At 41.9% G+C, this 27,020-nt stretch overlaps 1 protein-coding gene and 1 long non-coding RNA gene across 2 annotated transcripts in view; one reads left to right on the top strand and one right to left on the bottom strand.

The window, feature by feature from the left end:
* Positions 1 to 350: 350 nt before the first annotated feature.
* myt1la (myelin transcription factor 1-like, a) overlaps positions 351 to 27,020 on the bottom strand; it is a 75,787-nt gene continuing 49,117 nt past the window's right edge. The window contains exons 12-24 of the mRNA XM_040125993.1: positions 26,259 to 26,479; positions 23,594 to 23,883; positions 20,679 to 20,903; positions 14,706 to 14,830; positions 13,695 to 13,763; positions 13,391 to 13,474; positions 13,210 to 13,293; positions 10,697 to 10,918; positions 10,286 to 10,377; positions 9,900 to 10,003; positions 8,590 to 8,733; positions 6,335 to 6,397; positions 351 to 4,399 (exon numbers count right to left, since the gene is read on the bottom strand). Coding sequence (XP_039981927.1) covers positions 4,259 to 4,399; positions 6,335 to 6,397; positions 8,590 to 8,733; positions 9,900 to 10,003; positions 10,286 to 10,377; positions 10,697 to 10,918; positions 13,210 to 13,293; positions 13,391 to 13,474; positions 13,695 to 13,763; positions 14,706 to 14,830; positions 20,679 to 20,903; positions 23,594 to 23,883; positions 26,259 to 26,479 — 1,864 coding nt within the window. The 3' untranslated portion in view covers positions 351 to 4,258. The remainder of the gene's footprint in view (positions 4,400 to 6,334; positions 6,398 to 8,589; positions 8,734 to 9,899; positions 10,004 to 10,285; positions 10,378 to 10,696; positions 10,919 to 13,209; positions 13,294 to 13,390; positions 13,475 to 13,694; positions 13,764 to 14,705; positions 14,831 to 20,678; positions 20,904 to 23,593; positions 23,884 to 26,258; positions 26,480 to 27,020) is intronic.
* Positions 10,896 to 17,685, top strand: LOC120789327. The gene is made up of 3 exons (XR_005707371.1): positions 10,896 to 11,005; positions 15,096 to 15,232; positions 17,621 to 17,685. It is a non-coding gene; the product is annotated as an uncharacterized LOC120789327 (long non-coding RNA).

Below are 27,020 nucleotides of genomic sequence, written 5' to 3'. Positions count from 1 at the left end.
TTCTTTTGCATTCTAGCATGTTACATGTTAGTGTTGAAATTCTCTATGTAAATAGTTACAGTTTAGCTTTTACATCTGATATTACAATATCTAGTCTACTGACTGTCTTTAAGTGGCAGAATTGTGCTTTAACTCCCTTTTCCTTTGTTATCAGTAAGAATAACTGACGTAATGAAAAATACAAGCTTGTCAGTCTATCTAATGCAGTAGTTTACTGGCGGGAAGCTGCAGACACAAAGCTTTGGACAGAGATGTGAAGTCAGTGAATGAGGCTTTGCAGTAAAAGTTTAAAAGGAAAACTCCCCCCCCCGCCCCAGTTAGCAGAAAAAAATATCAAACAGCAGGTAAACATGAGGTTTCCGGAGGATCACGGATAAAATGGATGTGATTTGGTTTGGATTCTAGACAGTTAGTTCTTGGATTCTCCCCTTGAATGTCTTAAATCTGTTCCACACTGCACTGAGGCGACATGACCCGGTCATCGACGGAAGGTAGGCCATTAAAACCTAAAGCAGCATTTTTCCTTTTTTTTTTCGCTGCCTTTGACATTTTGGACATTTTATACACATTTACAATAAAATCTACCTGACATTTTTCGGCCTATTTTGAAAGTCTGGGATTTCTGCTGCACGTCACGCCTTGAGGCACGCGGCCGTGCAGGTAGTTTGGGTTTTATTTGTCCATGTTTTGCGACCTTATGGCCAGACAAAAATGTCCAAACTGGACAGTTCGGCAAATTCCGAAAATTTTACCCTGCAACATCTGCGCCTGCCAACTACAGATGTTGTTTAAGTTATGTAAAGACTGTGATTATGGCAAACAGACCGAGGTTGAGGGGCGGTTGGGGCTTAGGCAACCAAAACACTTGATTAAAGTTTGGGAAGATTGTAGGTATAGTTAAAAACACAACTGCAGGCCTGCGACAGGACGCAAACTCCGGTCTCCTGCGCTTAACAGCCACCGCCCACCCTCACTTTTCACCCCGCTACATGAGGAAAACAACTCCCTGCATTAGCGTTAAAAGCTGGACATAAATCGTGTCATACAGAATTGTCCAATGTGGACGTACTCTCTAGGAATACTAGGCTACGAGGGGAACGCAATTTCGTTCGTGGCAGGAAAAAAACTTTTAAAAAACTTGCAGCGAAAAGACGCACCAGCATCATCCCCTTTCAGAAAGCACGTCTGGGTTACTCTGGTGAATCCGCAGACCTCAGTGTGGACAGTTTTCAGTGGAATAATTTTCCAGAATAGTTCCTATGAAAACTGCCGGCAGTGAGTTATGTAAATTCTCAGACAAGGCAGGGAGGAGACCAGAAACCACCAGGAGCTTTGGGGAGGTGGTGTTGCCACACTCGTAGACAATCACTGATTTATATATTCATCATTTGTATTTTTTTTATTTCAACTGCGAGCAGTGGTCTTGTTCCCTTTCTCGGGGGGTTGTTGAGAGGCATTCTGGGAAACGTAGGAGGTCACGAGGAGGAGAAATCGGGAGAGGCAGGTCGAGCTACGACACTACGACCAAATAACTTTTTATCTCTCGCTACATCAGCTCCAGAGAAAACCCAGACCCATACTATCCTGTTATCCTGCTAAACTCCTCGTGCTTTGACACAGTTTTTGATTTAGTTTTATTATTTATAACCATGTTCATTTAAATGTGTTTCAAATGTTTCGCTGTATCAAGATTTTGCAGCATTTCCACAGTTATCATCTAGTTCAAATCTTTCTTTTAATGATATCCTCAGTGTTTCCTCACTTCAGATTCGCATGACACGGCCGGATAATTCAACCATACTAAATGTCATGGCCATAAGTTTTCAGTATTTCAGCCTTGTTTTTCTGCGGAATCAGAGTCAGTCAGTCTGGCACGATGGAACTGAACACTACAACATCCATGATCCTCAGCCACTGTTGCTCTGAAGCCAGATGGGACCAAAGCACAGTGCCGTACTTGCCTAATCCATCCAAAACAGATCCAGAATCCGAAAGTGAATCCATTTAAGCTGAAGTACTTCAAAAAGCCCAATCTTTATCTTCCACCCACCATTGGAGGCGCAAGTAACAGAATTTTAAGGTCAGTAATTGGCCGGCTCTTCGCGAATTGCACCTTGGGAGTCGTAGTGAAGTTCTCTAGTAGTCTTATGTCCAAAGTCTTGTACCTCTGAGTTTTTATTCAAGGACCAGATATTTTCTATCACAGCCGTTAATCTTTTGCAGTGATAATCCAATCAGGAAGGTTTCATGTCCATCAGGGACTTGAATTGCTCCAGGTGTCAGTCACCTACCACTGTCCATGCAGAAAATGAAAGAAAAAATTTGACTTTTCTTTCACTTGTGGGGAAAAAAAAAAGGGCATTATACAAAGAGCGATAGATGAACGTTCCCCTTCCATGTTTTTTCTGTGGACAGAAACTGAGCGTTTTCTGATATTCAACAAGAAACCCTGAAAGGTTTCGACTCTGATAAAAGTTTGTCTATGTAAGCAGTGTTGCTCAGCATTTTGTTTTGGGTACGCCTTCTACAAGAGACTAGATGTTAAAGAATATACTGGGGAGGTGGAGGTTAACAATGCATTGGGGCCAGAGGGGGAGTTTTCCTTTACGCAACAAATCAACTCAGTGAAATTTGCTCCAGGTTGCTTTCAAACAGGATACACCAGCACAAAGTCTTGCCGAAGTCACAGTTTCCACAAACTCGCTGTACAGTTTTTGCTTCATTTACCACATGATAATACTTTGACATACTCCAATAAAGTGCATGCATGATCGACGGTGTTGAGAAAAACATACTCCATCAGGTACCGTGATTTCAGACTGAAAGTCATCGTAAGGCCGATTCAGATCAAATATTCAGTCGGTAAAATCAGTGCACAGACATAGCGTTACGACTGCTGGCTCTAGTTTTCATTCATCTTTTCAATAAAAATCAAAGATAATTTAAAAAAAAACGGAAATAAACAAAGCACTGCTTGGTCATCATGTCGTCTGGCATCATGTCCCATTGTGGCTCAGACAATAAGATGCACGATTGGAAAGACGTTTTACTACAGGATGAGCACAATATACAATGACAGATGGGGACGTTTGACCCTGTAAGTCCAGCGGAGCCATCAGCCTTTACAAAGAAAAATCATATCTACAAATCCTTTCGCCTGCCAAGTGCCTCTTAATCGACAATAAAAACATCAAAACATGGAAACAAAGGTGTCCCTGTGCAAAGTCGAACATGACAGAACCAAAGTCCTTTCACCCGCGTCAGATTCCTACAACATGATTGTAGTAAAAGGTTTATACAAAACGCAATACATTTATAGTTAGTAAAAAGATCTATCAGCTCTTTGCTAGTTTTATTTATAAGAAATTGCATATACCCAAACATTTTTTCATATAGATTGCATCCCATATCTAAACAAACGATTTAATATTATCATACCAATATTGCTAACACGTTGTCCTATTAGCTAGTCAAGGTTGACGACTAAAATAAATTCAGAATGGCAGATTGTCTCCTACATTTGCCGTAGCCATTGTTTTTTTCCGCTTCGTTCTTCGCATGAACAAAGAAAAGCGACAGAAGAGGACAGTTTGAAACGAAACAACTCCGAAGGGGACGATGGGATTTGCACCAGTAAGTTTCCGTGTCATGATGTTTGAAATCTTCTTGCTTGTAGCATTGGTTCTTCGCATAATTTGAGCTAAAGATTTACAGTAATATTAGTGTACATACGGTTCACTTTCAAACATTACAAAAATCAACAAACTCACATCCGTTAAACAACCTCCAGCTTTACAGCTCTTGAGAAAAGCCTTTCGAAAATGATTGCTCTTCACGTTCCCCCATCGCCGCTCTGCTCCCTGTTAAACCCGTGACGCCCAGTTTTTCGATGTATGTAAATCGCATTTAAATAAGAAATGATTCAAGCTTACAATAAATAAATACATACATATACACTAGAATGTGCATACATTAGCAGCTATAAACAGTACATCACATTATATTCAGGTCATATGAAAATGTACAAAACGTGAATGTTCGTTTAAAACGTAATTGTTTTTCAAAGCAAGGCAACAACAACCAAAATAATAATTAAAAAAAAGAGATACCCATGGAGTTGAGAGCATAACAGCAGAAGAAATAAAATAACTGGGGTAGATTACAGCAGCAAAAAACAACCCATTCCCCTCTTTTTGACTTTTTTTTTTTTTTAGTTGTTGTTTTTGCTTTGCATTTGTTATTTTGGCCTCAGTCAGTGCTAGACCTGGATGCCCTGAACGGCCTGTTTGATGTTCTCCAGCAGCGCCTTGTTCTCCGGGCTCTGGTACTGGTCCTGGTGGGTGTACATGTCTGTCAGTGTACTCACGTAAGTGTCAAAGTTCTGTTCATTCATTGGCTCCTGTGAGGGGAAAGAAAGCCGTGAGGAAACGATCAGACGGATTAGAGGAGGTGTCTGTGGGTACATCTTCTGTAAAACATTGTGGGAAAGGTTCTGAAGACAGGCGGGCAGCAGGGGAGGAAGGGAACACCATCAGGAAAGCATGGACTCGGTTATACAACCTCACTGAAATACTCCTCTGGTAATACCATATTCAATATCTATGCTTCAGCCTTTGAAGGTCTACGCAATGCAACCCCAAACCATGCAAAAATCAGGAGAGGGATGGTTAGCTGATGGGTGGATGTGGGGTTAATGTGTAACATATGGAGATAAAATCAAGATGTTAAAAACTAATGGGAGGTTAATGTGCAGATGAACGAGACACAATAAGTAGTTCGACTTCAAAGCCAACTGGGAGTTTTGGTGGTTCAAATATGTCTCAGATACAGAGCAGTTTTGGCCTCAGAAATAATCCTAATGGTTGAGTTAAACTTCAGTGGGCGAAGCAAACGAGCACCAGTGTTTTTTAAAGCAGGTTTAACACAGTTGGTTTTACGCGCGGTGTACCACAAGGCTTGATTTTAGGCCCAGTTCTTTTTACCCTGTATCTGCTTTCTCAGCCCGGTATCCCTAGGAATTACGTTTGCATTAGACGATTCCACACCTCACGATCCACGTCCAGTGCCAACGTTTATTGCCAATGCAGGACGCAGTGTGTCTTAGGAGTACGGAGCTCGGTTTGGTGGATGGGCATGTGGCACATCCAGCTTTCATGGAAGAGACCAGATTATGTGCCCTTACTTTGCCACGTGCATGTTTGTAGAAAGCAAGAATTTCACAAACGTTAGCACTGGGAGTAAAAATGAATGTTGTCACTGGATCTAATCCAGGGTTTTGCAGAATCGCCGTACATCAGCGCTCTACTTTTCATCTGGAAATTGGGAATGATCGGTTTTATTTTGTGTAATGTTTCACCCTCTTTTGGAGATTTTTTTTTTTAATTTAATGGTGTTTTTTTTTAACCTGGTGAGACAGAGGCCGTATCCAGATATGAAGACAGTTTAGTAATCACATCGATAGAAGGGATTATTGGGAATATTTCTCTTTTATTTTACCACAGTCCATTTCCTCTCCATTGTGGCCTCAGACCACCACTGCTCCCTGCTCTCATTCCATTGCACCCACTCATCTGTATTTCTGCTATTTTATCTGAATTTGCAGTGTTTTCCTTTATTCTGATGTTACTAATCTCAGTGTCAAGCCTACTGGATTGCACCTGAAAGTTTGTTTGTTTGTTTGTTTTGTCATTCTTCCTCTTGCTTGTTTACCCATATATGTCGTGACTCTCTTTAGTTTTTCAGTCCGCTAACTTGCACTCACCTACACTGTTGTCATTCGGCTGCGATTTAACTCAACCAATCAGATTCTTTCTGATTCCAGAGCAGCTCCGGGTCCTGGTTTGGGGATCAGAATCTACTCTTGACTGACTTGAGCTATAACTACATCTTTTCCTCTTACTGTTGCTTTATCATTTGAATTTCATTTGTGTCATAAAGACTTGTACATTATTAGTTAATTATGTGTGTTTTCCAACTAATTATTATTTTTTGCATTTCAATGCAGGTAGAAATAACAAACCAGAGGTCAATTCCTGACACATGTGACAAAGTCTTTTTAAAGACAGATTTTGCTCCTCAATAATTAGATGGGGGTTTTTTTGTCATTAATGGGAAAAGTGCTAAAAATCAACCGATGGTGTTTGTCTGGAATTGTCCACTGGTTAGTTAGCCACTGTTACTGTCAAAATGACTGAGTCACACTCTTTTATACTGCAGTATACAGTGATAGTTGTGATGTGCAGGCGCCAAAGTGGGCTAAAGGAGTTACAGGAGGGGGAGAGATGAAAGTGCAGAAGAAAAGGATAATTGGATAAAGGATAAACGGATCTCTTACTCTGGGAGGCATCTGTAAACAGCAGTTATGCTTTACTGGGGCCTCTTTCTGTGGCAGCGGTCTCTACAGGAGAGGGTGTACAGAGAAGTGTATTAGCCCGCTAGACACTCGGCGGCGGTCACAAGGCTTCATAAACTACACCGAGTAAAAACACACAACGTCGGCCTTAACAAGCTGTTTTCCCTCCGGCTCTGTTTGCAGCTGAAATTCTTTCACTTCTCTTTGTTTTTTTATTTTTGTTTTGTCTTTTTTACATAGATCTGATCAGAGACAAAATACGGACTTTAATTTTTCTTTGTTATCACGCCTGAAATAAAAACAAGATTTCGGAATAGAATAAAAGATGTGACGCCTTTAATTCAGCTCAAACTGGAAAAGAAATGTACTGAAACAGAAATTGATGTGACATCTTTTGTTGTTTTTTACTCTGCAAATGAGAGTTCCTACTTCACATGTTCTTACAGATTCATCTATGTACCTGATATCCTACATCCATATCAATTGTTACACAAAAATATCTGATATCACTACCGATTTTGATCCGAGAACGAAGTCCTGCAGTTTAAACGAAGCCCTTAAATTCAGTTTCGTATTTTTCCGGGAACAAGAAAGGGCAAGTTCTGGAGAGTGTAAATTTCCACTCTGCCTGACGCAAATCAACTCATTTGAGGAAAATCGGGTGATTATCTGAAAACAAGCTGGATCTATATTTTAAAAAAAATCAAAACGAGTGAAAATGAGCAGGATTTAGAGCTCATTTCAGGAGGGATAAAGATCAAATTGCTTGTTAAGACGGACATTTTTCTTACAGTGTGATATGAAGCGGTCTCGCTCATGAACAGAGGGAGGAAAGGAAGCAGAGAGTCCAGTTATCAAGCTCCTCGGCTTCATACTGCTTTAAGAAGGATTATCCAATTAGCCCCAGTCTTCTTTCTACACTGAGACAACATGACATCAAAACAGCCATGAGCACTGTACTCAAACTGAAAAACGACGGGGGCCGTTTCTTTATGTGAAACTCTGTGAGGCGTTGTAAAGCACAGAAGCACAGCGTGGACTGCTGGGAAAAACAAGAAGGTGGCAAACAGAAAGAAGCAGATGAAGAAAAAACCTGAGTGTCGCTACAGAAAAAAACTGGGACCACTTCAACACCTCCCTGGATTAAAACTGTGGGCGTATGCCAGCTGGCCTTAGATCAGCTCGAATGGTTACTGTCCCACTAAAACATTTCAATGTTTAAAACAAAGCAGGAAACAAATTTATCACATAGATATGGAACAGAAACAAAGCTCCAAACGCCCTCAGATAACGTGATAAGTAAAATTAAACAAAACAAAATGAAAATAAAGCACCTGTTTTTAAAACTTGTCATTCTGAAAAAGATGTCAATCTTAACAAATAATTTTGTCTATTATTTACTCGTGAAAATTGTATTTTCATTAATGCAAGTGGCGATACAGTCTTGTTTCAAGAAGCAACAATAATCTATAGACAAGTCTAAAGCCCAGTTTCTTCGGATTGGAAATGGATCTCACTTCACTGGCCGTTTTTTCACTTGTTTGGTTTTGACAGAATTCACTTTAAAAGAGACCAAGCGATACAATAACGAGGCGGATAACAGCTCTTGAAAGGTGCAAATTTTTTTCATTGCAGAATTGGCCAAATATTCATCCAGCCCTGTCATTGTTTGCAATAACTTGCTGTTCAGTCAAATATTCACAGTATTTCTACCAAAATCGTCAAATTGGGAGAATGATTCCCTGTTTAAAATTTCAATTACCTGTATTCATTAAATAATGTCCTTCAGGACCACTAAGGTTTTAACAAAATAAAACCAAAACACACCAACTTCATTCAAGTACATTAACGCTTGAAGGACTCAAAGGACTTGACGGAAGCTTATACCTGAAAGGTTTAAGGGCAAAAAAATCCCTGCAGTGCAGACCAACAGCTACCGACTATTACAAGAATGATCAGCGAGTCCTTATTGTGGAGGAAGGTTAATGACCAGTTACCTACCAAAGTCAAATTCTGAGCATTCATCTTAACATAAAATGTTCATCTTCACCTTGACCAGTCAATTTTTACGTGCCAGTGCGATAAGGACAAATTTGAGATTGAAAGTTTGACTGAAATTATCCTATCCTTTGCTGTGAAGGTTCTCTTCGAAGCCTACGGATGTAAAGGTATTAGTCATAACAAACCATTGGCGTCGGGGTGGTTTTTTTTAAAGCTGCAGTCGAATCCTTCCTTACCATGTGTGGCAGCTGGATGTTAGCTAAGCTGTTGATGAGTGACTGGCTGAGGTTGGCCAGCTCGTGCAGCAGCGAGTCGTTCTGCTGCTCGATCACCTTGTTCTCTTCCTCAATGGACTTCAGGTTAGTCTCCATGGTGGTGATCTACCAGACAGGCAAATCAATTATTAAAGGAAAGACTTATCGTTTGCATCCTCGTCTCCTTGAAGGCGCATGCCTCTTGAACGCATGGCTGTCAAGCGTAATAGTAAAATGTCTGATGTGACTTTACCAGCAGAGGCATGGCCAAAAATTGGTGTGCTCTTTTTTTTTGCAATTTATGGAACCATTAACTTATTGTGAATTCTCAAATAAAAGCTGGTACTCAAGTAATAACTGAGTCAGAAATAATAGTTGTCTGTCCCGCAACAGAGTCATGCCATACTCACCCCTCTGCTACTCCCTTACTCTTTCTCTCACTAATCCTTTCCATACTCTCTACTTTGCCGTTTTTGTTGTTTTTTTTTGGTTTGGTTTGGTTTTTTTTGGTCAGTGTTAAGCCATTGTCAAAGAAACCTAACACTTCCTGCGGATGTTTTTTCAAATTAAAAGCCTACCCAGAAAGAGAGGGTAGGGTTTTTCCCTTTGACGCTGCTGGAAGACTTTTAATGTGAAACATCAATGAAGGAAGGGTGAGCACTGATCTAAAACAAAACAGCAAAGTAGAAGCGGTTGTAATTAAGCACTAATGAAGACCCTTTCTGTGAGGAAGTGTTCATTATACTGAATTCATCAAGACAACGGATAACATGGAGGAGGACTGAGTTTGCATTAACAGCAAATTAAAGTGGTAGCACATAAAGAGAGGAGGTGTCTTACTAAAATGTGACAAAACATGCTAAATATACGATACAAATAGGGGACATTAGGAATAAAGGCCTTTCCCTAATATAAGACTGTTCGAAATCAAGGCCTAGTTCTGTCTCCAGCTAAGGTGAATAAAGCCCTATTTGAGAAATTACGGTAAATTGGTTCTCTAATTTTGCAGCATCTTATACGCGTAAGGCCACATCATCTTCAGGTAATAAACCCGACAAGAAGTTGACTACAATGTTCAAGCCATTTTCTCTCAGTTGCATTCTCTGTTATTAATAAACTTCTTTGTGTGTCTTAATGGCAAAATGTTCTACAGAAATGATTATTAAATCTATTGTGTGTAAACTCTTAGTACTGGGAATTATTGCTCGGTGAATGATTTTTAGACGTTTTTCACATTGTTATCAGTATACTTGCATTTATGCTACAATAAACTCACACAGAAGCCATCTTACTTGTGTCCTCAGTTTTATCATGTCTGACTCCACTTGATTGTTGGACTCATTCAAATCTTTTATTTCTTCATCCAGCTGTTTGATTTCCTCGTCGTTTTCGATGCCTAAAACCAAGAACAACATGTTTTACGCAATTTTTTCCTTGGAAGCCAAAGCCACAGTGAAAAAAATATATCTTAATCCCCTTTTTTAGTTTATGATTCAATTTCATCTCAGCATAACCTGAAATATGTGAAACAGTGGCACCATGGAAACCATGAAGCATTGTGTAAGTGTGTTGGTAGTTTTTCCACTTGTTTGCTTGGAAGTTAGATTTTTCAGAGTAAGTTTCAGGTTCAATCATTTGATTAAATTAAGGGTTTTTCTTCTATTTTTGGGGCGCTGACCTTTGCTCGCTCTTTGCTTGATTGTCAGCATCTCCACGCCGCTCATCCTGGCCTTCTTCATGGCTGAGGTGGCTCGGGGACAACCGGAGAGACTGGAATGAAACGAGCACATACACTGATGAAATTTTGTCTGCGCAGGATGGTCTATCTGCAGCAAGTTTGAAGTGTTATGCTGATTAATTTCCAATGGAGTAAAACCAATGGCTGCCCGGAAGGTGGGAAATAAGTTGAAATATGAGTGGCATGATTTGGAAAATGATTAGGATGAGGTGCAAAAACCCATGTGGTCCTTTCACAAGTAATTTTTTCTGTAATTTAGCCTTAAAATCTTGTTGTTTTAACCATTCAATGATAAAGTTTCCAAACCGTAATTTAGAAAAAACAGAGGCAAAGCTGAAACAGAGAGCCCACCTCCGATGTGTCAGGAAGCTGCCGCTGACGTGTCCTGAGCCGTCGCAGCCCGGGGTCGGGCAGGTCATGCCGTCCGTCTTGCCAGATTTCCAGACAAACTGCGAGCCGTTGACGTAGCTGTCCTTCTGCCTCTTTGCCGCCAGGGGGCAGCCTGATGCACTGCGGTGGGAGGCGTACTTTCCCGTCACATGACCCTGTCCATCACAGCCCGGGACAGGACATCTGAGAGGAGGAACAAACACAGAGGTGTCACTTTGTCTGCCATAGGTAGAGCTTCGTAGAACTGGAGGTCCTCTGCTCTTTGACTAGGTAACAGTCGGCTCCGGTTCGCCCAGAAATCCCAAACTGACGGAAATTATTTCGGAGGGATTTCAAAAATATTTCCAGCAGATTTGGCACCGCTGACACACTGAGTTTATGCTGCATTCACACCATGTCGGCCGAATGGGAGGACGGGGAAAAAGTCTCATTATTCATTATTCTAAAGAATGGTTACCCCTGTTGCTAGCCTTGTAGTAAAAGGAAATTGAACTATTTCTATCGTGTTTTATGTCTGTAGAGGTTTGCTAACAGAGTGAACCCAGGTACAAACACCGTAGAGCTCCCTTTTAGTTACAAATCAAATCAAGTGTATTAGCGGTAAAATTGGATTTTATTTAGATAGAACTTTCAGCGATCTCTTAGCTTCTGTGCTTCCTCTTGTCAAGGGGGAGAAGAACTTATGAAGAACTTATGAGCTTGAGATTGACGATATATCCAACCAGGAGTCTGAGCGTTCTTTCGCACTTGCCTGCCGACGGTCGCCAGCTTGGGGAAAATACACCAAAAGTCCTGATCTGAATCCTAATTGAAACTATCGTCGCCACCGAGACTCGAAACTAGCATGAGGCGGGAGATCCTACACAGTCGGCATTTAGTTGCCTTTGTTTTGTTTTAGCTTTGTTCTAGCTGAGGTAGAGCTAAGATTTGTCCGCTCTTTTCAAAGCAGGAATCAAACAAATTCACATTAACATTTTCACAGCAATGCTAATTGTGTACAGTTATGTATCATATACTAATTGCCACTGTATACATTTTCTGCTGGGCGTATGCAAAGAAATGTACAGTAAATGTACCTTTTAGGCTTTTTGAGCGAGTTTTAAGTCTCTGCAAGATGATCTTGATAGGAATGAACTGAAACCATTGGCTGCCTGGAAAGAAGTAAATCAGTCCAAAAACTTGTGGATGATTTGGAAACGGTTGATGGAAAACATGATGCATAAAACAAACAAACAAACAAAAGTAAAGCAGAGTAGTTTATCCACCGCGGCTCAGTTCAGGACGCATTTGATGGCTGGGAGGACGGACCTCACCTCCCCCCTCCTCCCTTCCCAAGCCTCCACACCACAGCAGTGGAACGATGGGCAGGTCAGACACCGCCCGCTCTGCAGATGACACCTCCTCAGCTTCCAGACACTCGGCTCTACCTCCTGCATCCCAGAACGCCCTCAGCAGTGACATTTGGGCTGATTAGAATGAGCCGGGCATCAGCGGGGCCGCTCTGCGGCCGAGCTCAGGTTAAGCTTAATTATGATTCCACTCTTAATGATGAGGGTATATGGAACGGAGGCGGTGGCAACACCCGGCTGCAGGCTGACACCAGCTGAACTTTAAGTTTTTCACAAGGTCGTATAGGCTCGACTTTATGGCTCTCATTTAAAGAAAATGTCAAACATTCACTCGTTCTAACCTTTACTGGTCGTGGCCCGCTGGGAGCGCGAGGTGAAGTGGAGGACTGGCCGTAACTCCTCCCTAAAATATTCTTTCCTAAAGTTAGAAAGGTCAGTGTACACAGGCAGCATTTTAAGAGAGGGTAGATGGATGAATCTGTCAACAGCATGACAGACAGTGCCAACACTGCAATGTGGCTGCTATAGCATATAGCAAGCATAAATACCAAACAGTGCCCGGTTCCACCCTCTCAAATGTGAAGATTTGCCGCTACTTTCTGTTTTATATGATTGTAAACTGAATATCTTCGGGTTTTGGCCTGTGGGCAGACAAAACAAGACATCTGAAGACGTCAGCTTTGGGCCCACAGAACCTGTGATGGGCCTTTTTAAAATTTCTATACACTAATTGTAAAACTAATCCTCAGATGAATCATTAATGAAAATAACAGATATTTCCGTTCCTAATTCATAGACTTCCCTTAATGATTAAAATCTGCCTTAAATTAGTGAATTTATCCACTCAAACGAATTGTGCTGAGTTATCATCTTCATCCTGTTTGTCCTTGCCCTCTTGACAGAGACTGCTCGGGGTTTAATTGGGGTGAGATTTTGATCTCGGACAGAGACAATTCAGGTTTCGGCTGTTAGACACGACACTGGGACTGGATGTGATGGCAGCACAAGGCTGTCCTCCACCAGAGAGAAGCGAGAGAAGAAGCAAACTAAGTAACTGAAGAGCACGATTCTCCCAACACCTTTCAGGCTCTATGTCTACGTTATAGAGCCTCGTAGAAACCTTACTTGATTGGCTCCTGGTCGTCCTTGTCCTCTTTGCTGTGGACGATTTTGATGCCACTCTTCTTGGCGCGCGGACAACCCGACAGACTGCAGGACAGGAAGACAAATTTTAAAGCAAGACATGTACAGTGAAGTGCTCCGTGCGTTTGTTGTGGTTCCGCGTGTAACTGGAGGCATCTGTAGCGGTGAAGCGTAGTTACTGTACCTCCTGTGGGAGGCGTAGTTTCCAGTGATGTGTCCGGATCCATCACACCCGGGGGTTGGACACCTGAGACACAAACGCGAGGATTTAACAGCCAAATTCTTTAGTGCCACACGGTGGTACTGTAACTTTGAACAACAGTAACATGACAGGATAAAGAATATTAGACAGGCAGTGTTCTACTCTTAAGCTGGACTCGACCCCGATTCGGACTTGAACTCCAAACCGACTCGGTCTTGTCCCGTGGTCTGCTCTAATGCTGCTCGAAGAATGTTTGTGAACTCACTTGAGTTCTTGTGAGTTGGTCGTCATCATCCCGCGGATGTTCTTGTCGGCCAGCTGACAGCTCGACAACCTGCGGGAGGCAAAGAGACACTCGCGAAATACCGCCAACGATTCTACTCGATGCCGAGTCTTACGTTCACAGTTTACCAAAAAAAAAAGAAGGAGGGAATCTTTGGAATCTTTTTGACAATAACATTTCATTTTCATTAACACATAATGCAATGATCTGTCCAAAGAAAAAGCATCTGAGGTCATGGCTGAAATGGGTCAACTGATATCTAACAAGAGGAAAATGGGGTTCATGGAGGAAAAGAGATAAATGTGCAGGGAAGGGGTATGTTAAGAATACTTAAGTTTTCTCTGTCCTCACATGAATCCTATTTGGTTGATGCAAATAATTTACAGCCTATTTACAGCCTGATGTCTATGCCACTTTGGCATAGACAAAGTGGAGGCTGTGAAATTTATGCTGTGGTGATCTACGATCTAACCAAAGGGCGTCTGGAGCTGGCCCGCCAAAAGTCGGTTTATTCCTAAGGGTTCGATCCTCCATTCATCGACTCCAATAATTTAGGTGCCGATTCACGGTTTTTCAAGTAAACATCATCAACAACAACAACAACAACAAAAAAACAGCAATTAAACCAACCTTAGCCAAATCACTTTTGGTTCCAGGAACTAAAGGGAAAACCACCCTGGCAGTATTTTTTTTAAAGCGTTTCAGGAACATTGTTGATATGGGTCCCTAATCCATCTCATAGAAGAGCCATGCATCAATTTTAACAAATGTAAAAATACACGTCGCCTCAGAGAGACGCCTGTGTCACCTGCAACAACACAGTATGCATGTCTACTGTTTAAATGGCCGCCGCAAGGTCGGTTTCCTTCGATAAGACCAAGTCAAGTCCAGTTTTCTTTTACCGGGTACCTCAAGCCTATGACCTCGATGACTGGATGATGCGGGAGCTAACGCTCACGAAGCGTCGTGGTTAGAGGTTTGACAGAGACTTACGTGATGAGCTCCTTCTTGCTCTCCTTGCAGGGCGGGTATTTGTGGTGTTTGGGGCTGGGCATGGTCACCTCGGCCGGGTAGCGCTGCTCGTCCAGCAGCTCCTGGAAGGGGTCCAGCTCGTCGCTCTGGTGTAGGGACGAGAAATAAGCCGACTACAACGTGTCACTACAAGCTCCGTGTTAACATATTTACACAAAGCACAAAACTTTATATTTTTATATTTGAGACACAGCTGGTAACTCAGGTTTGTTTTTCTGTACAAAGGACCTCCATTTTAGCAAGTTTTTTAATCTAATGTTTTTCTCGTGATACGCAAATTGGACGGTGTCTCTGTGTTTGTTTCCAGTTCACATTATAAGCTGAATTTTTCTTGAATCGCATATTTTGCAGACAGGAAGAACCAACCAGCTGAACCTGACCCGACTCGACCTAACGTAGTCTGGAGGTCCATCCTCTGTGGATCAGCTGAGGATTACGCTTCCCTTTAGCCCGTAATGGGGCCTGGGAGTGATCCGACCTGCTTTGTGGTAAGTCAAGCCCGTCGGTTTGTTTACAACAAATTTCAAAGCCACTTAAGAATTTGTGAACTTGTTTCATTTCACAAAAGTGACTCTTCTTATACATGTGTTCCTTTTTATGTCTAGGTACTTTTGTGTCACGTTTTGATTAATACCTCTCACCGTGTAGCATGATGACATCCTTTGTTACATCTTTACTAACATTCTCCTTTTATTATTGCTCTGCGTGCTCAGAAACTATCTCAATGACTCTTTTTTAATTTTAAAATGATTTTGCCTTTTTTTAGGGAGTCTGCTGTCCGAGCACTACACCACACTATGATATAACTGGCTAACTCGAGTGCATTTCCAGCAATCCCCGTTAAATAAACCAACAAGTTAATACGTACGTAAATACGGCAGGATGACCGCCGGGAAAACCTCTACGTCCGTCAGACACATGAAATTTCTTTCTGTTCGCTGCTGGACCTCAAAGACCAGCACTGCTTCGCTGTTTATACACTGCATCGGCTTTACTGATTTGCTGACCAGCATGATTAGATATAAACCGCAGTATTTCATTACGAGTCCACACCTTTGACTCTGTGTCTTATGGCCTTTGTCACTGCAGTATTGCATGTTTGGTGGCGGGGCTTATTTATTCCTGTCTGTAACTAAGCACATTTACCCAAGTGTTTCCGATTTATGTTAGTTTACAGCTCTACTCCACTACGTGTCGGATGGAAATACAGTACTGTATTGTACAGTAATCATACAGTATATAGGTACTATTTACTCTGCAGAGTCAGACTTTACACACAAAACGTGCTCAGTTTAATTGGATGCGTTGTTACCGATTAAAATACCAGAGAATATCTAAAGCAGGTAACGGTAGCCTCACCCCCGGCAACTACAACGTTAAAATGCCACGTGAAAATGAATACATCTGTTATATAAATCCAATCATGTAATATAATATATTATTATTATATCATTATTATGATTATTATGATGATTGAGTATATTTTTCTGACAGTCCTTATGCACTGTTACCTTAGTAACATTCTGAATGCTGAACGTTTACTTGTAAGAGAGTATTTCCACATCGTAGCATCTCTGCTCTCAGTTAAGTCAAAGATCTGAACACTTCCTCTCCACCACTGTCAGGATATGGCTGTGAATGCGAGGGGCTGTTTTCATACGTTGTTATAAGTCTTAGGTTTAATGTGGGAGAGAAAAGGGAAGATCATTCTGATATTACGTTCACACCTAAAGCAGTAACTGAACGGTGTCCGAAGTGCTGCTGATTGTCTGTTACACTGCACATGTGACAGACACCGTCAGTGCTGTCTTCTTAACAGCACTTCAAAAATAAAAGTGATGCGCTTGTACCCTGACAAGACACTTGTACTGGAAGTGTCCTTGTTGCCAGATGAATAGGATTTCCAGAGAAATGAGTTTTTCTCCCGTGCAGCATCTGTGAAAATCAGCTGGAGGTGAGAATACCCCTGTTCCCTCCGGCTCCCAGTGTGCCCGTGCTCCGTTGTCCGACTAGCTCAACACGTGGCGCCAGTTCACCAGCTCTGACTCTGCCTGCACAGCCGCTGTGGCAACGAGCGCTGCAGTCTGCTCCGCAGTCCACGCATCACACCTCCTCAGTCGGGAGCAGAAATCGTTCAGGACTGTCTAGAGGAAATCCCATCAGCCGCCGAGCTCCGGGCTCTGGCCTCCTCTGCAATGTCGTGCTTCATTAACAAACGCAATTACTCTCCTGATTAAAACCTTTCACTTCAGCGCTCTAAATCCAGTGCGGCAAATGTAGCAATTTGCTGCGTGGATTGCTCTGTGTGATATCAGATCTGTGAGGATTTAAGGCGTGCAGATGATCTACCGTGTTTTACTTATGTATTAGCGGTGTAATTCAGCATTTCAGTGCACCGCGCTCGAGCTCCCGAAGCGTTCACTCGGAGAGCTGCCGAGTGTGAGCTGACGCAGTGCTGCTTCCGTTCACATGGGAGCGCACCGAGCCTGCCGAAGAGAGACACCTGCATCCGTCACCGCAACCGGGGCTGTTGGTCATAACCGCTAAAGGGGAATTTCTTCGGACCTCAGTGAACCATAAGAGTGAAAATCCCTCAATTCCGTAATGTTAGGAAGAAAACCTATTAATCACATGTCCGACATGTTTGACTTAAAAATGCTCTTGAATTTAAGAGATCAACAGATCTCTTATGTTGGTTAGAGAAACAGAGACGTAGTTCAAAAAGACTGCACAAATTACCATGGGTTGTGAGGAGCAGCTCAAACAATATGTATAATTCAGAACAGGGTAGTTTTAACCTACTTTTTGCATTTGATGTGAATATTTAAGAGTATGTTACCGCTTTTTGTTTCCTTCCCATCTCTTGTATTTATCAGGGACGCAAACAACAAGAATGAAGCTGATTCCCTACAAGCAAGCAAACATTTTATCACTTAAGAAGAATAAAATTTCCAATAATTATTGCATATTGAATGAGTATTTATTCAGATTTAAAGGGAGCAGTCATTTCAAGGAAAATCCTCCGGAAATCAGCAATTAACAGTCCCAGAATTTTCTATTTACCCCACAATTAGTGCCAAATTACACAGTTCCTTTAAAGGAAACTGAAGAAATTACTAGGAAACAACAGACTGGTAAGAAAAACTATCAATCTAACTTCTGTAAACTGAAGAACTGTAAACTTTAAAACGCCTTCGAACTAAACTCTGTGAACTTTAACTTAAATATGGAAATGAACCACCCCTGCACTTATGCAAACAAGAATAAAGCTGATTTATTAACTTCGTTTGCAACCGCTTTCTACGCATCATCATTGCATAGACACGTCACTGTTGTATTAAATTCAGCTTAACATATTATTTTTCTGATGTATCGTCTTCCAGCAGCAGAATCTCCCTCTTGCTCCAGTCTGGTTTTCCTTTCCTTTCCATTTCAGCCGGTTTTCCTTTTATTCCCTCCCTGTTTATATATTACAAATGTATTGGAACGTCGCTAATCGGACATGTTAATTGCTACTAGAGGTATGAAGGATTTGGCACAGATAAAATGAACTTTTCTAAAAACATTCAGGGAGAACTCTCACTAAAGATGTAGGGTAAAGCTTTGCTTCTGAACGGCTGCTCCTGCTCACAGCACATGTGTGATTAATTATGTGATCACTTGAGAGCTGCTCTTTAAGGTCACTCCTACACGTCACCGTATGAGCGTAGGAGTGGGTCTCATGGTAAATGTGTCTTATTCTTCACACTCGGCCAAGGACTTTTTCACTCCTGAGCTGTTTTTTTGGAGCGTTCTTAAGTGTCATTTTTAAAAGCTTGATAAACACAGGCCCAGTTCTGATTTGGATTAGGATTCATGTTGCGCGATGGTCGCTCAGGTCACTTTAATCAACATCTTTTATTTCCTTCCTCTGTTATAGCGCCTATCTTTGTCTCTGGGTTTTCCTTCTTATTCCGCTGTTTGCGCTGTTGGACTATTTCTTTTCGGCGGCTCCGAGGTGAGATAGAACAGCGAAAAACTGTGCGGCAATGCACAGCTTTGGCGAGCACCGTCGTTCTATGCTGTTTTCGAGCCTCTGGTTGGCGGAGATGCGCGCACACACACACACACACACACACACACACACACACACACACACACACACACACACACATACCAGACCTTTCCAAACTCACAAAGTCCACTCTTATGTATGTTAAGTGATGCAAAAATTATGCGTACCACCAACAACCAACAGCACGCCCTCACAAAGTCCACAATTTCTCCATGGTGCTTTTCTGCCATGCACCAGAGGACAAGCATCCCCTTTAAACAGCTTATAAACCATAATCATCTCTTAATCTATGCACACACCCTTTCATATACACTCTGGGTTCCTTAAATCTCTCAATTTCATGCTTCAAATTATCCTTGCTTTGCATGATTAGAGGACAGGCCGCCTCAATATATGTTAAATTAAGTGGTTAAAGCCCTTAACCATAACTGTAAGGGCAGAGTGTGGAGCATGAGCAACATTTACGGCTTCAGTTTGGTCTAAAATTGATTCAATTTTTACCCCTTAATGATACTTATCCCGTGCACATGTCACTTTAACCTTCAAATAAAAAAATCTGAGGTGGCTTTGAGGTTTACGGAGTCAAACGATTCTATGATCTGCCTCTGCCTCTGTGTCACCGAACCTCTGAGCGGTCCGAACTGAAACTGCCCATTCATTTGTGTCAATGTAAATAAGGCCATTCATCCGCAACCTGCCGAGGGTCTTCAAATATAAACTGACTGCTGCAGCCTCACCTGCGGTAACTCTTTTAAATAGAGCCCTTAAAGCTGTCAAATAATCTTGACATTTGCATCAAACTCGAAACCGCGGTCTGCGTTTGGAAAAGTGAACTGTAATTCGCCAGTCGTGTAAACCCTGCACTTTCAATGGGGATGCTGCTATGTTAACTGCACATTCCTTCAGTGCCTCCGGTGACTCAGTAAAGTGTTAATTCGTGACAGTAAATGTAGACTCGGTGATGCCTCTGCTGTAGACCGGCAACACTTTCCCTGATCATTTTGCTAATCATTTCCAAGGAAGTCTGGAAAAAACTTAGTATGTATGTGACAATGCGATTCGTTGCTGACTTAACTTTCTTCTCTGGTCAGCTGAACGTGGAAAAATGAATAATACAAGATTATTTACTCAGAGGGTAAGTGGAGCGGTTCCTGTCGGGAAATTCCTCTAGAAATGTAACAACTGCTTTTAACACAACTAACCGAACTAAAGTAAACTGACAGTCTACGTAATTAGAACCAACTTACACACACGGTTCTTTACGGGAAACGTTCAAGGAAAAATATGGAAATTATTAGAAAACAAAGGGGCTCGTAAAACAAAGTCTTACCTGAGTCTCACTTGTGTGAACTGTAAAACTCATAACTTTAAAGTTTCTACAACTTCTGCAAATTAAACTTTATGACTCAATAGTGTGAATTTCAAACTCTACCTGTACACAGTGAGCAATGTTAACTTCAAGAGATTCATCTTCTAAAAGTTTTCCAGCTCCAGTTCTAAACTTTGGAGGTTTTTCAGCTTATTGTAAACTGTGAAAATAGTACCTACATTTCTGCTGTTCGTTCGTTCATTGTAGCATCTTAACAATTAAGTATAAATATAAAAATATGTTGCGTTTTGTTGAATACAAACTATAAACTATGTAAACTATGAAACAGGTTTTTAACCGTAAAAACAACTACCGTAAACTGCTTTTTATTGTAGAGCTTTTATTACATGTAAACTGTGAATAATGTAAACTGTGTGACATAGTGAATACACACAACAGTTTGTAAAGGACAAGGTCAAAATGAACTGTCAGTTTTAGACCATAAATCTCTAAGGTTAATCTCTGTTTGATGTAAGCCGTGTCTGCAGAGTGACGTAGACCTTCCCGTTACCTCTTTGTGGTCCTGCTCGTCTCCCAGTCGTTTGATCTTGGTGTAGTCGACGGGCAGGTCCCAGCAGTCGGCCTCGCTCAGCTGGTAGCAGCGGCTGCTGAGCAGAGCCTGCCGCTGGGGCGACATCGGCTGCAGGGGGGTCAACACCGTCCCGCTGCCCTCCGGACCGCCGGGCTGACCGGCCACATCCACCGCACCGCTGTCGTCCATATCATCCACGGGACTCTGACGGAGACACAACGGGAAAAATCTGGGCTGCTGCAGAAGAGCAACATTTTTAAGTACATCAAGAATATATAATAACCAAAATTAAAGGGGTTCAGCGGTTTAGTATTGCGCCTTAATAAAGATGGCGGACTCTTTAGTCACAGATTAAAAATAAAATGGTCAAAACAGAAGCAGCAGAGGCCAAGATGCGCTGACTTTTAGTCCCTAGTACGAGTCAAGTGTAAAAACAGTGGATCCTACAATCCCCATAATCGTTAGACCCTCCCTGAAATGTCTGTCAAACTCCATGTCCCAACCTCATAACACAGGTTTTCTGTTTAATAGTTAAATGTTTTAGGACAATCCCTTTAAGGAATCCTTATTATAAATATTGTTATCTGTTTTTGTTTCGTTTAAAAAAACAGATAATATTAGCTGATATCTGCCTCAAAACATCGGCACTGGCCAAGCTCTAGTGTTAAATTTTGATTTGGACCAATCTCAGACTAGTTCTCCACTTCTGGGTTATGAAAAGAGGTTCGTATTTCCAAAGTCTTGGTTGAACTGCTCCATTATTCAGATTAATTGCCGGTGTGAAAGCACCCTTGAAGGATAGCTTTTAATTTACTGCAACTTGGGACTTATTTTTCCTAGTTTTGTCCATTATTTCTCTCAGTGATTAAAAACGCTGTGCTCATGAAGCTGTCTGCTGAGATCTGGAAACACGGAAGACGTGGAAACCAACAGTTTATCCCGATTATCTAAACTAGTTTATTTAAAAGTGAAATAGCAGGTGAGCGAAAACTGTGTGCGAACAACTATGCTAAGTACAACAGGTCAAAGTTGAACCGTGAAGTAAATCTGTAGAGCATGATGGATGTTGAAAACAGAGAGTTACTGTTCGTCCTCTTTTTCTCTTCCAAATAAGTCTGGCTATAATTTTTTTACAATCTGTCTCACGGCACGACCTTCTAGACCCGACAGATTTCCTTTCAGTGATTTCATCATGTTCCCAGAGCTCAGTACTTACCTTGGCAGGTACAGTGTTATTATTACTGACGGAAACGATGGTGAAGACATAAAACTCAAGTTTTAACAAACCTGAATCATCCTTTAAGAACTCGTGCAGATGGACACGAGTCAATCTTTTCCCAAGTCAGTGTAAATACTTTATTTGATATCTTATTAACAATATTAGAGCCTGACCGATTCATTACTCGGCCGATATTATCAACCAATATCGGCCTATCACAGATATATCGGTGACGGCATATTTGTTGTCTGATATGCGCCAACATAAAAACTGTTTTTTTTTTTTTACAGGACATAATGCAGAAAAGATGCTTGGGGTCATTTAAAATTTGCCCTGCAGAGCGCGCCGCGTCTCCATTGTTTACACTACTTTCAGCAGTGTGGGCATCACAGCTGAGCCAACGGAGGTGCGGAGTTTCTAACTAGTTTGCGAAACAGCGACCCCATCGTTTTCCCTTTCAACATAGCCCTGTCCGTGTCGGCCATCGTGTCACTCACGCTTCATTAGCGAGGCAGCTAGCCAGCTTTAGTCTGTCGGCACCGTCAGTAACGCGGGGGACTGAAGGCTAAGCATCCCCTCATTCTGCAGCTCAGCAGACGACATGCGGTGGTGGATCAAATCTGTCTGGGTGGTGACTTCACGCTACGCCGTTACCTAGTCGGTGAGATGCAGTGCTGGGAAGTAAAATAGACAACGTCCCCATCTTTTACTCTCCTCTGACAACCGTTGTGTCACTCGCGCGTATCATACTCGTTTTGCTACATTAGCTAGCTAGCTAGCTAACCACGTAGCCACTTTCATAGCTGCTGTCAGTTGAGTGGGAGCTAATGTGTGAGCATCTTAGCCCACTCTGCCTATACAGAACGTTAAAAAAATTGAACTAACGGTAACGTTACATGTATTCACACCAAACTGTTTAGTACAGGACTCGCAGTTTTGTAACAAACGTAACAACTGCAGTCGTCGCATTTATAAAAGTTACGTTTTCAAAGTCTTAGATGCATCGAAAGTCTCCTCTGAACGTTCGTAGCAGAGGCGCCGTTCATCTCTTGCCTTGGCAGCAGCGAACCATGGGTTACTGTTTGGGACTGTTACACATTAACAGCGAAATATTGCTAAAGATGACACGTGTTCATGAGCAAGAAAAAAAAGGCACCTCTGGTTGGAGTTCAATCCAATGAAATAATGGTTCGGAACGAAGCTGTGGCACGAAACATGAACGTGTGGTTCAGTAGACAGGACATCAGACGTTCTGCCAGTGACTTCACTCATTACCTTAACTTGTTTTTGACATACCTAGATATAAAGATAAATTCATCATGAGTGAAGATTCAGCTATTTAGAATAGAATATAGAATAGAACCTATAATTTCCACTACAAATGGACCCACAACCTATAACAACCTATACATATACAAATATATATATATATATACATATAAATACGTAAAGAATAATATTGGCCGATATATCAATATCAGAATTTTTTAATCCCTAAAATCAATATCAGCCCCAAAATCCCGCATCGGTCAGGCCGTATACAGTATCTCCTAAACGAATAAAGACCGTGTTCTAATAATCATCGCAATATGCATTTTTTCGACTCCTGTCTTTGTGTGTGAATGTGACGTATGAAGACAGATGTCAAGTGTCTGCGTGCACCGCCTCAGACTACCTGTGTCAGCAGGTCCTGGGGTTTCCCTCCCAGAGCGTGCGGCAGCTCCCGGCACCTCGTCGACAGGTTGAGGATGGCCGTGGCCGCCATGTGGGCCGCCTCCATGTCGTGGGTGTAGTCGAAGCTGCTCTTACTGCAGGTGCTGCTGGCGCTGCTTCCTCCTCCACCCCCTCCACCCCCTCCTCCTCCTCCACCTGCTCCTCCTCCACAGCTCAGGCTGCTGCTGCTGCTGGGAGCGTAGCTGCTGGTTGTGCTGCTGGCCGGGCTCGACGTCTTACAGTAGCGCTTAGCTGCAGGGATGCACACACGTATGGTTGATTTCTCAGACTGATGGTGGCATTCAGCCAAACTGTGCAGCAGATGGATTGTTAGAGAAGATCTAAAATTAAAAAAAAGGGACTTCTGTTGCATTTAAAAATATGCAAAAAATAGACAGACTGATCAAGGAAAAGAGAGAGAGAGAGAAACTCAAAGGCTGGTCATACTCTATAGTTTTCTCATAACAAGCATTGTGTGTGTATCCAAAGACAGATGTACCTTATTCCTCTGCGCCATAGAATTCAATTTATATCCAACAAACTATTGAAAACAATCACAAATAATCACTACAGCACCAAATGTGGATTAATCCACCGCTAAAAAGGGTCCCCAACAAATGTCCGTTTTACTCCTGTCTGAGAAACGTTTGCTAAAAACCACAGTGACCACCTGTTTTAGGAGCTTACTAAACCCTTCGTAGCTATTTATTCCATCCCTAAGCTGGTTACAATTGTAACTGCATCATTTTCTCTCTGCTTTTGTCTCTTTCCATTTCTCTCCCAAAACAAAGCTTTTCCAAAACACTCTCCAGAATGTATAAATCTTAAAATGTCGTCTTGGTGTTTCAGTGTAACGGGAAAACAGCACTTGCAAGGTTTAAAGTTCTGTTTTATGTTTTTTTTTTAAATTTATTTTATTTTTGTCTCTTCACTATTTTAAGTCAATTTTATTTCTGTATTGACGCCATGTCCTCGGTTTAATTTTCTTATTGTCTTAGTCTTACTTTTGTCTCATTTATGATTCTGTGAAGCACTTTGTTGACTTTGTGTTTTAAGGAGTGATAGACGAATAAAAAAAGCTATAATAAATGTATGTAGGTTGTTTTAAGACTTGCTGAAATAATGACTATCATATCAACATGACAAACATTAAGTTTGCTGCTCGCTGCAGTTAACTGCTGCCTCAGCTTTTGTGCAAAGTGAAAATGCTATCGACAGGATGGATACATCAGTCACTACTGACTGGTTAGTGCAAAATTGATCAGGCCAAAACCCCATGAACATGATGTCAGACTGATTATTGTATCATTAGTATGTACAGTACATAATCATTATACACTGTATTAATCCGCGGCTGAAAATAGTCCCCAACAAATGCCCTGTTTACTCCTGTTTGAGTAACGTTTGCTAGCAACTCCCATTCCCAGCTGTTTTGGGAAATTAGTCAGCCATTTTAAAAACAAAAGTATTTATTGAAAGTACGAATATGAAGATATGTGTCTTCAGTAGGAACCAATGAGCTTGCGGCTCAGCGCCACAGACAGGACAAGGAAGCAAAGAAATAGAGACGGACTAATATATTGTTGTTTTGGGCTTTTCATGGGACTTGTTCAGAAGAAAAATACAGAATGACACCAGAAACGGAGACACGGAGATTCAGAGGAAAAATAAGCTGCCGCTGCAGGGACAAAGAAAACGAAAGACACAGCGATTGTATGATGGTGAGATGGTGAATCTGGGCTCGGCAGGCTGGAGGGATGCGGATGGAGGGAACGATGGTAGAAAGGAGGGAGTGAGTCGTGACGGAGGGGAGCACAGACACCTCGTCTAAAAACCTCCCTCCTGCCTGCGTCTCACTAATGGCTCCCAGCCAAAGAAACAGGGCTCGCCTTCATTATCTTTCTCCTGTTTCACAATCCCTCCATCTGCACCTCCTCCCTCCCCACCATCCTCCCATCCTCTGCTCAGAGGAGGCAGGCTCTTAGCTTGGCATTTCCATAACTCTGCTCTGCTTTCACTCCAGACATGTGGAGAGGCGGAAAACACTGGCGTTTTCAGTGCTATAACAAAGAGAATGCACGGAGCACTGAGCGTGTCTGAGCGAGCGAGCACGCGTGCGTGCGTGCGTGTGCGCTTGTGTGCGTGTGTGTGTGTGTTATCGTGCTTTTATCGTCAAGTACAAAATGTTCTCCCCAGAATAGGAAAATGAATAGAAATCCCTCATAGTGGGATCATTTGGCAGGTTTTTATTCCCTTCAACAAGACAAAGGAGCAACACACAGTCAGTTTCCATCCACCTGTTTTTCATGCTTATTTTTAATTTACCAATAACGACAATTTGAAATGCAAACAACATGAATTCGAATAAATGCTTCTTTTATGTTTGCTGCAGGTGGATCATTTGGAATATCAATAAACAGAAATTGAATTGTACCAGAATTTTCAGATATATAATGACGTTGTGGGACCTGCATCTTCTTGTTCTTGTTACTTTTCTTACTCGCTTAAATTCCAGTATTGACGACACAGTATGTGGGTGTATACTCTCCAAGTAAAGATACAAAGAGAACTGAGACTGTTGATTTTCAATTTTGATCAGCCTGCGGACGTGCGTTCACTCCCCTTACCGTCGTATCCCTTCGGGGAGGTGTCTCGCCCGTGGTGGGACTTGGTTGCCGGGCCTCTCTTCCCATAGCCTCCATGCTGGCTGTCGTAGCTGCCGTAGTCGTAGCTGGTCTTGGAGTATTTCTCCAACTCCTTGGCCAGGTTGGACCGCGGCGTGCTGGTTGGGACGTTGTTTTTGTAGCCGTACTGAGGAATCTCCAGCTGCTTGACGAAACACATCGGCCTGAAAGGCAACCAGCGGCGAAAGGGGGCGGGTTTGTACGTGGGGATTTCACTGCTATTCAGTATCCCTGATTTAAATAACTAGGTTAAATATAATTTACATTGTTTGTTTTCACAAAGTCAAGATGACAACAAACAAGACAAGTTAGACAAGTTGCTGTAAATTTGACTGCACCATTCAGCACCCCTCGTTATTAATTAGAGGTTTACTTGCACGACAAAACAAAAACAAAGACAAACACTACCCTTATGTGTTGGTGATTCATTGCACCATTTGGTATCACTGATTTAAGAGTCTCACAAAAATGGACTGCAAGGACAAAGCCTTTTTTTGTTTTCAGGATTATTCTAAGAAGCAAGGCCGGGCATTTAGTTTTACCACACCATTCACTATCCCCAGTGAATTAAAGTTCTGTGGCTGCAAGATTTAGCTGCACCATTCAGTGTCCTTGATTTGAGTAACAGAGATAAAAAATAATCTACGGCCAAACCCAAGTTTTTTTAAATTTTTTTTTTTTACTGCTTGCGCAGTTTACCTAAAC

The sequence above is a fragment of the Xiphias gladius genome, chromosome 4, assembly GCF_016859285.1.
Source record: "Xiphias gladius isolate SHS-SW01 ecotype Sanya breed wild chromosome 4, ASM1685928v1, whole genome shotgun sequence".
NCBI classification, from domain to species: Eukaryota; Metazoa; Chordata; class Actinopteri; order Istiophoriformes; family Xiphiidae; genus Xiphias; species Xiphias gladius.
Note: the sequence above shows the minus strand (reverse complement) of the source record. Positions and strands in the feature narration are given on the sequence as shown.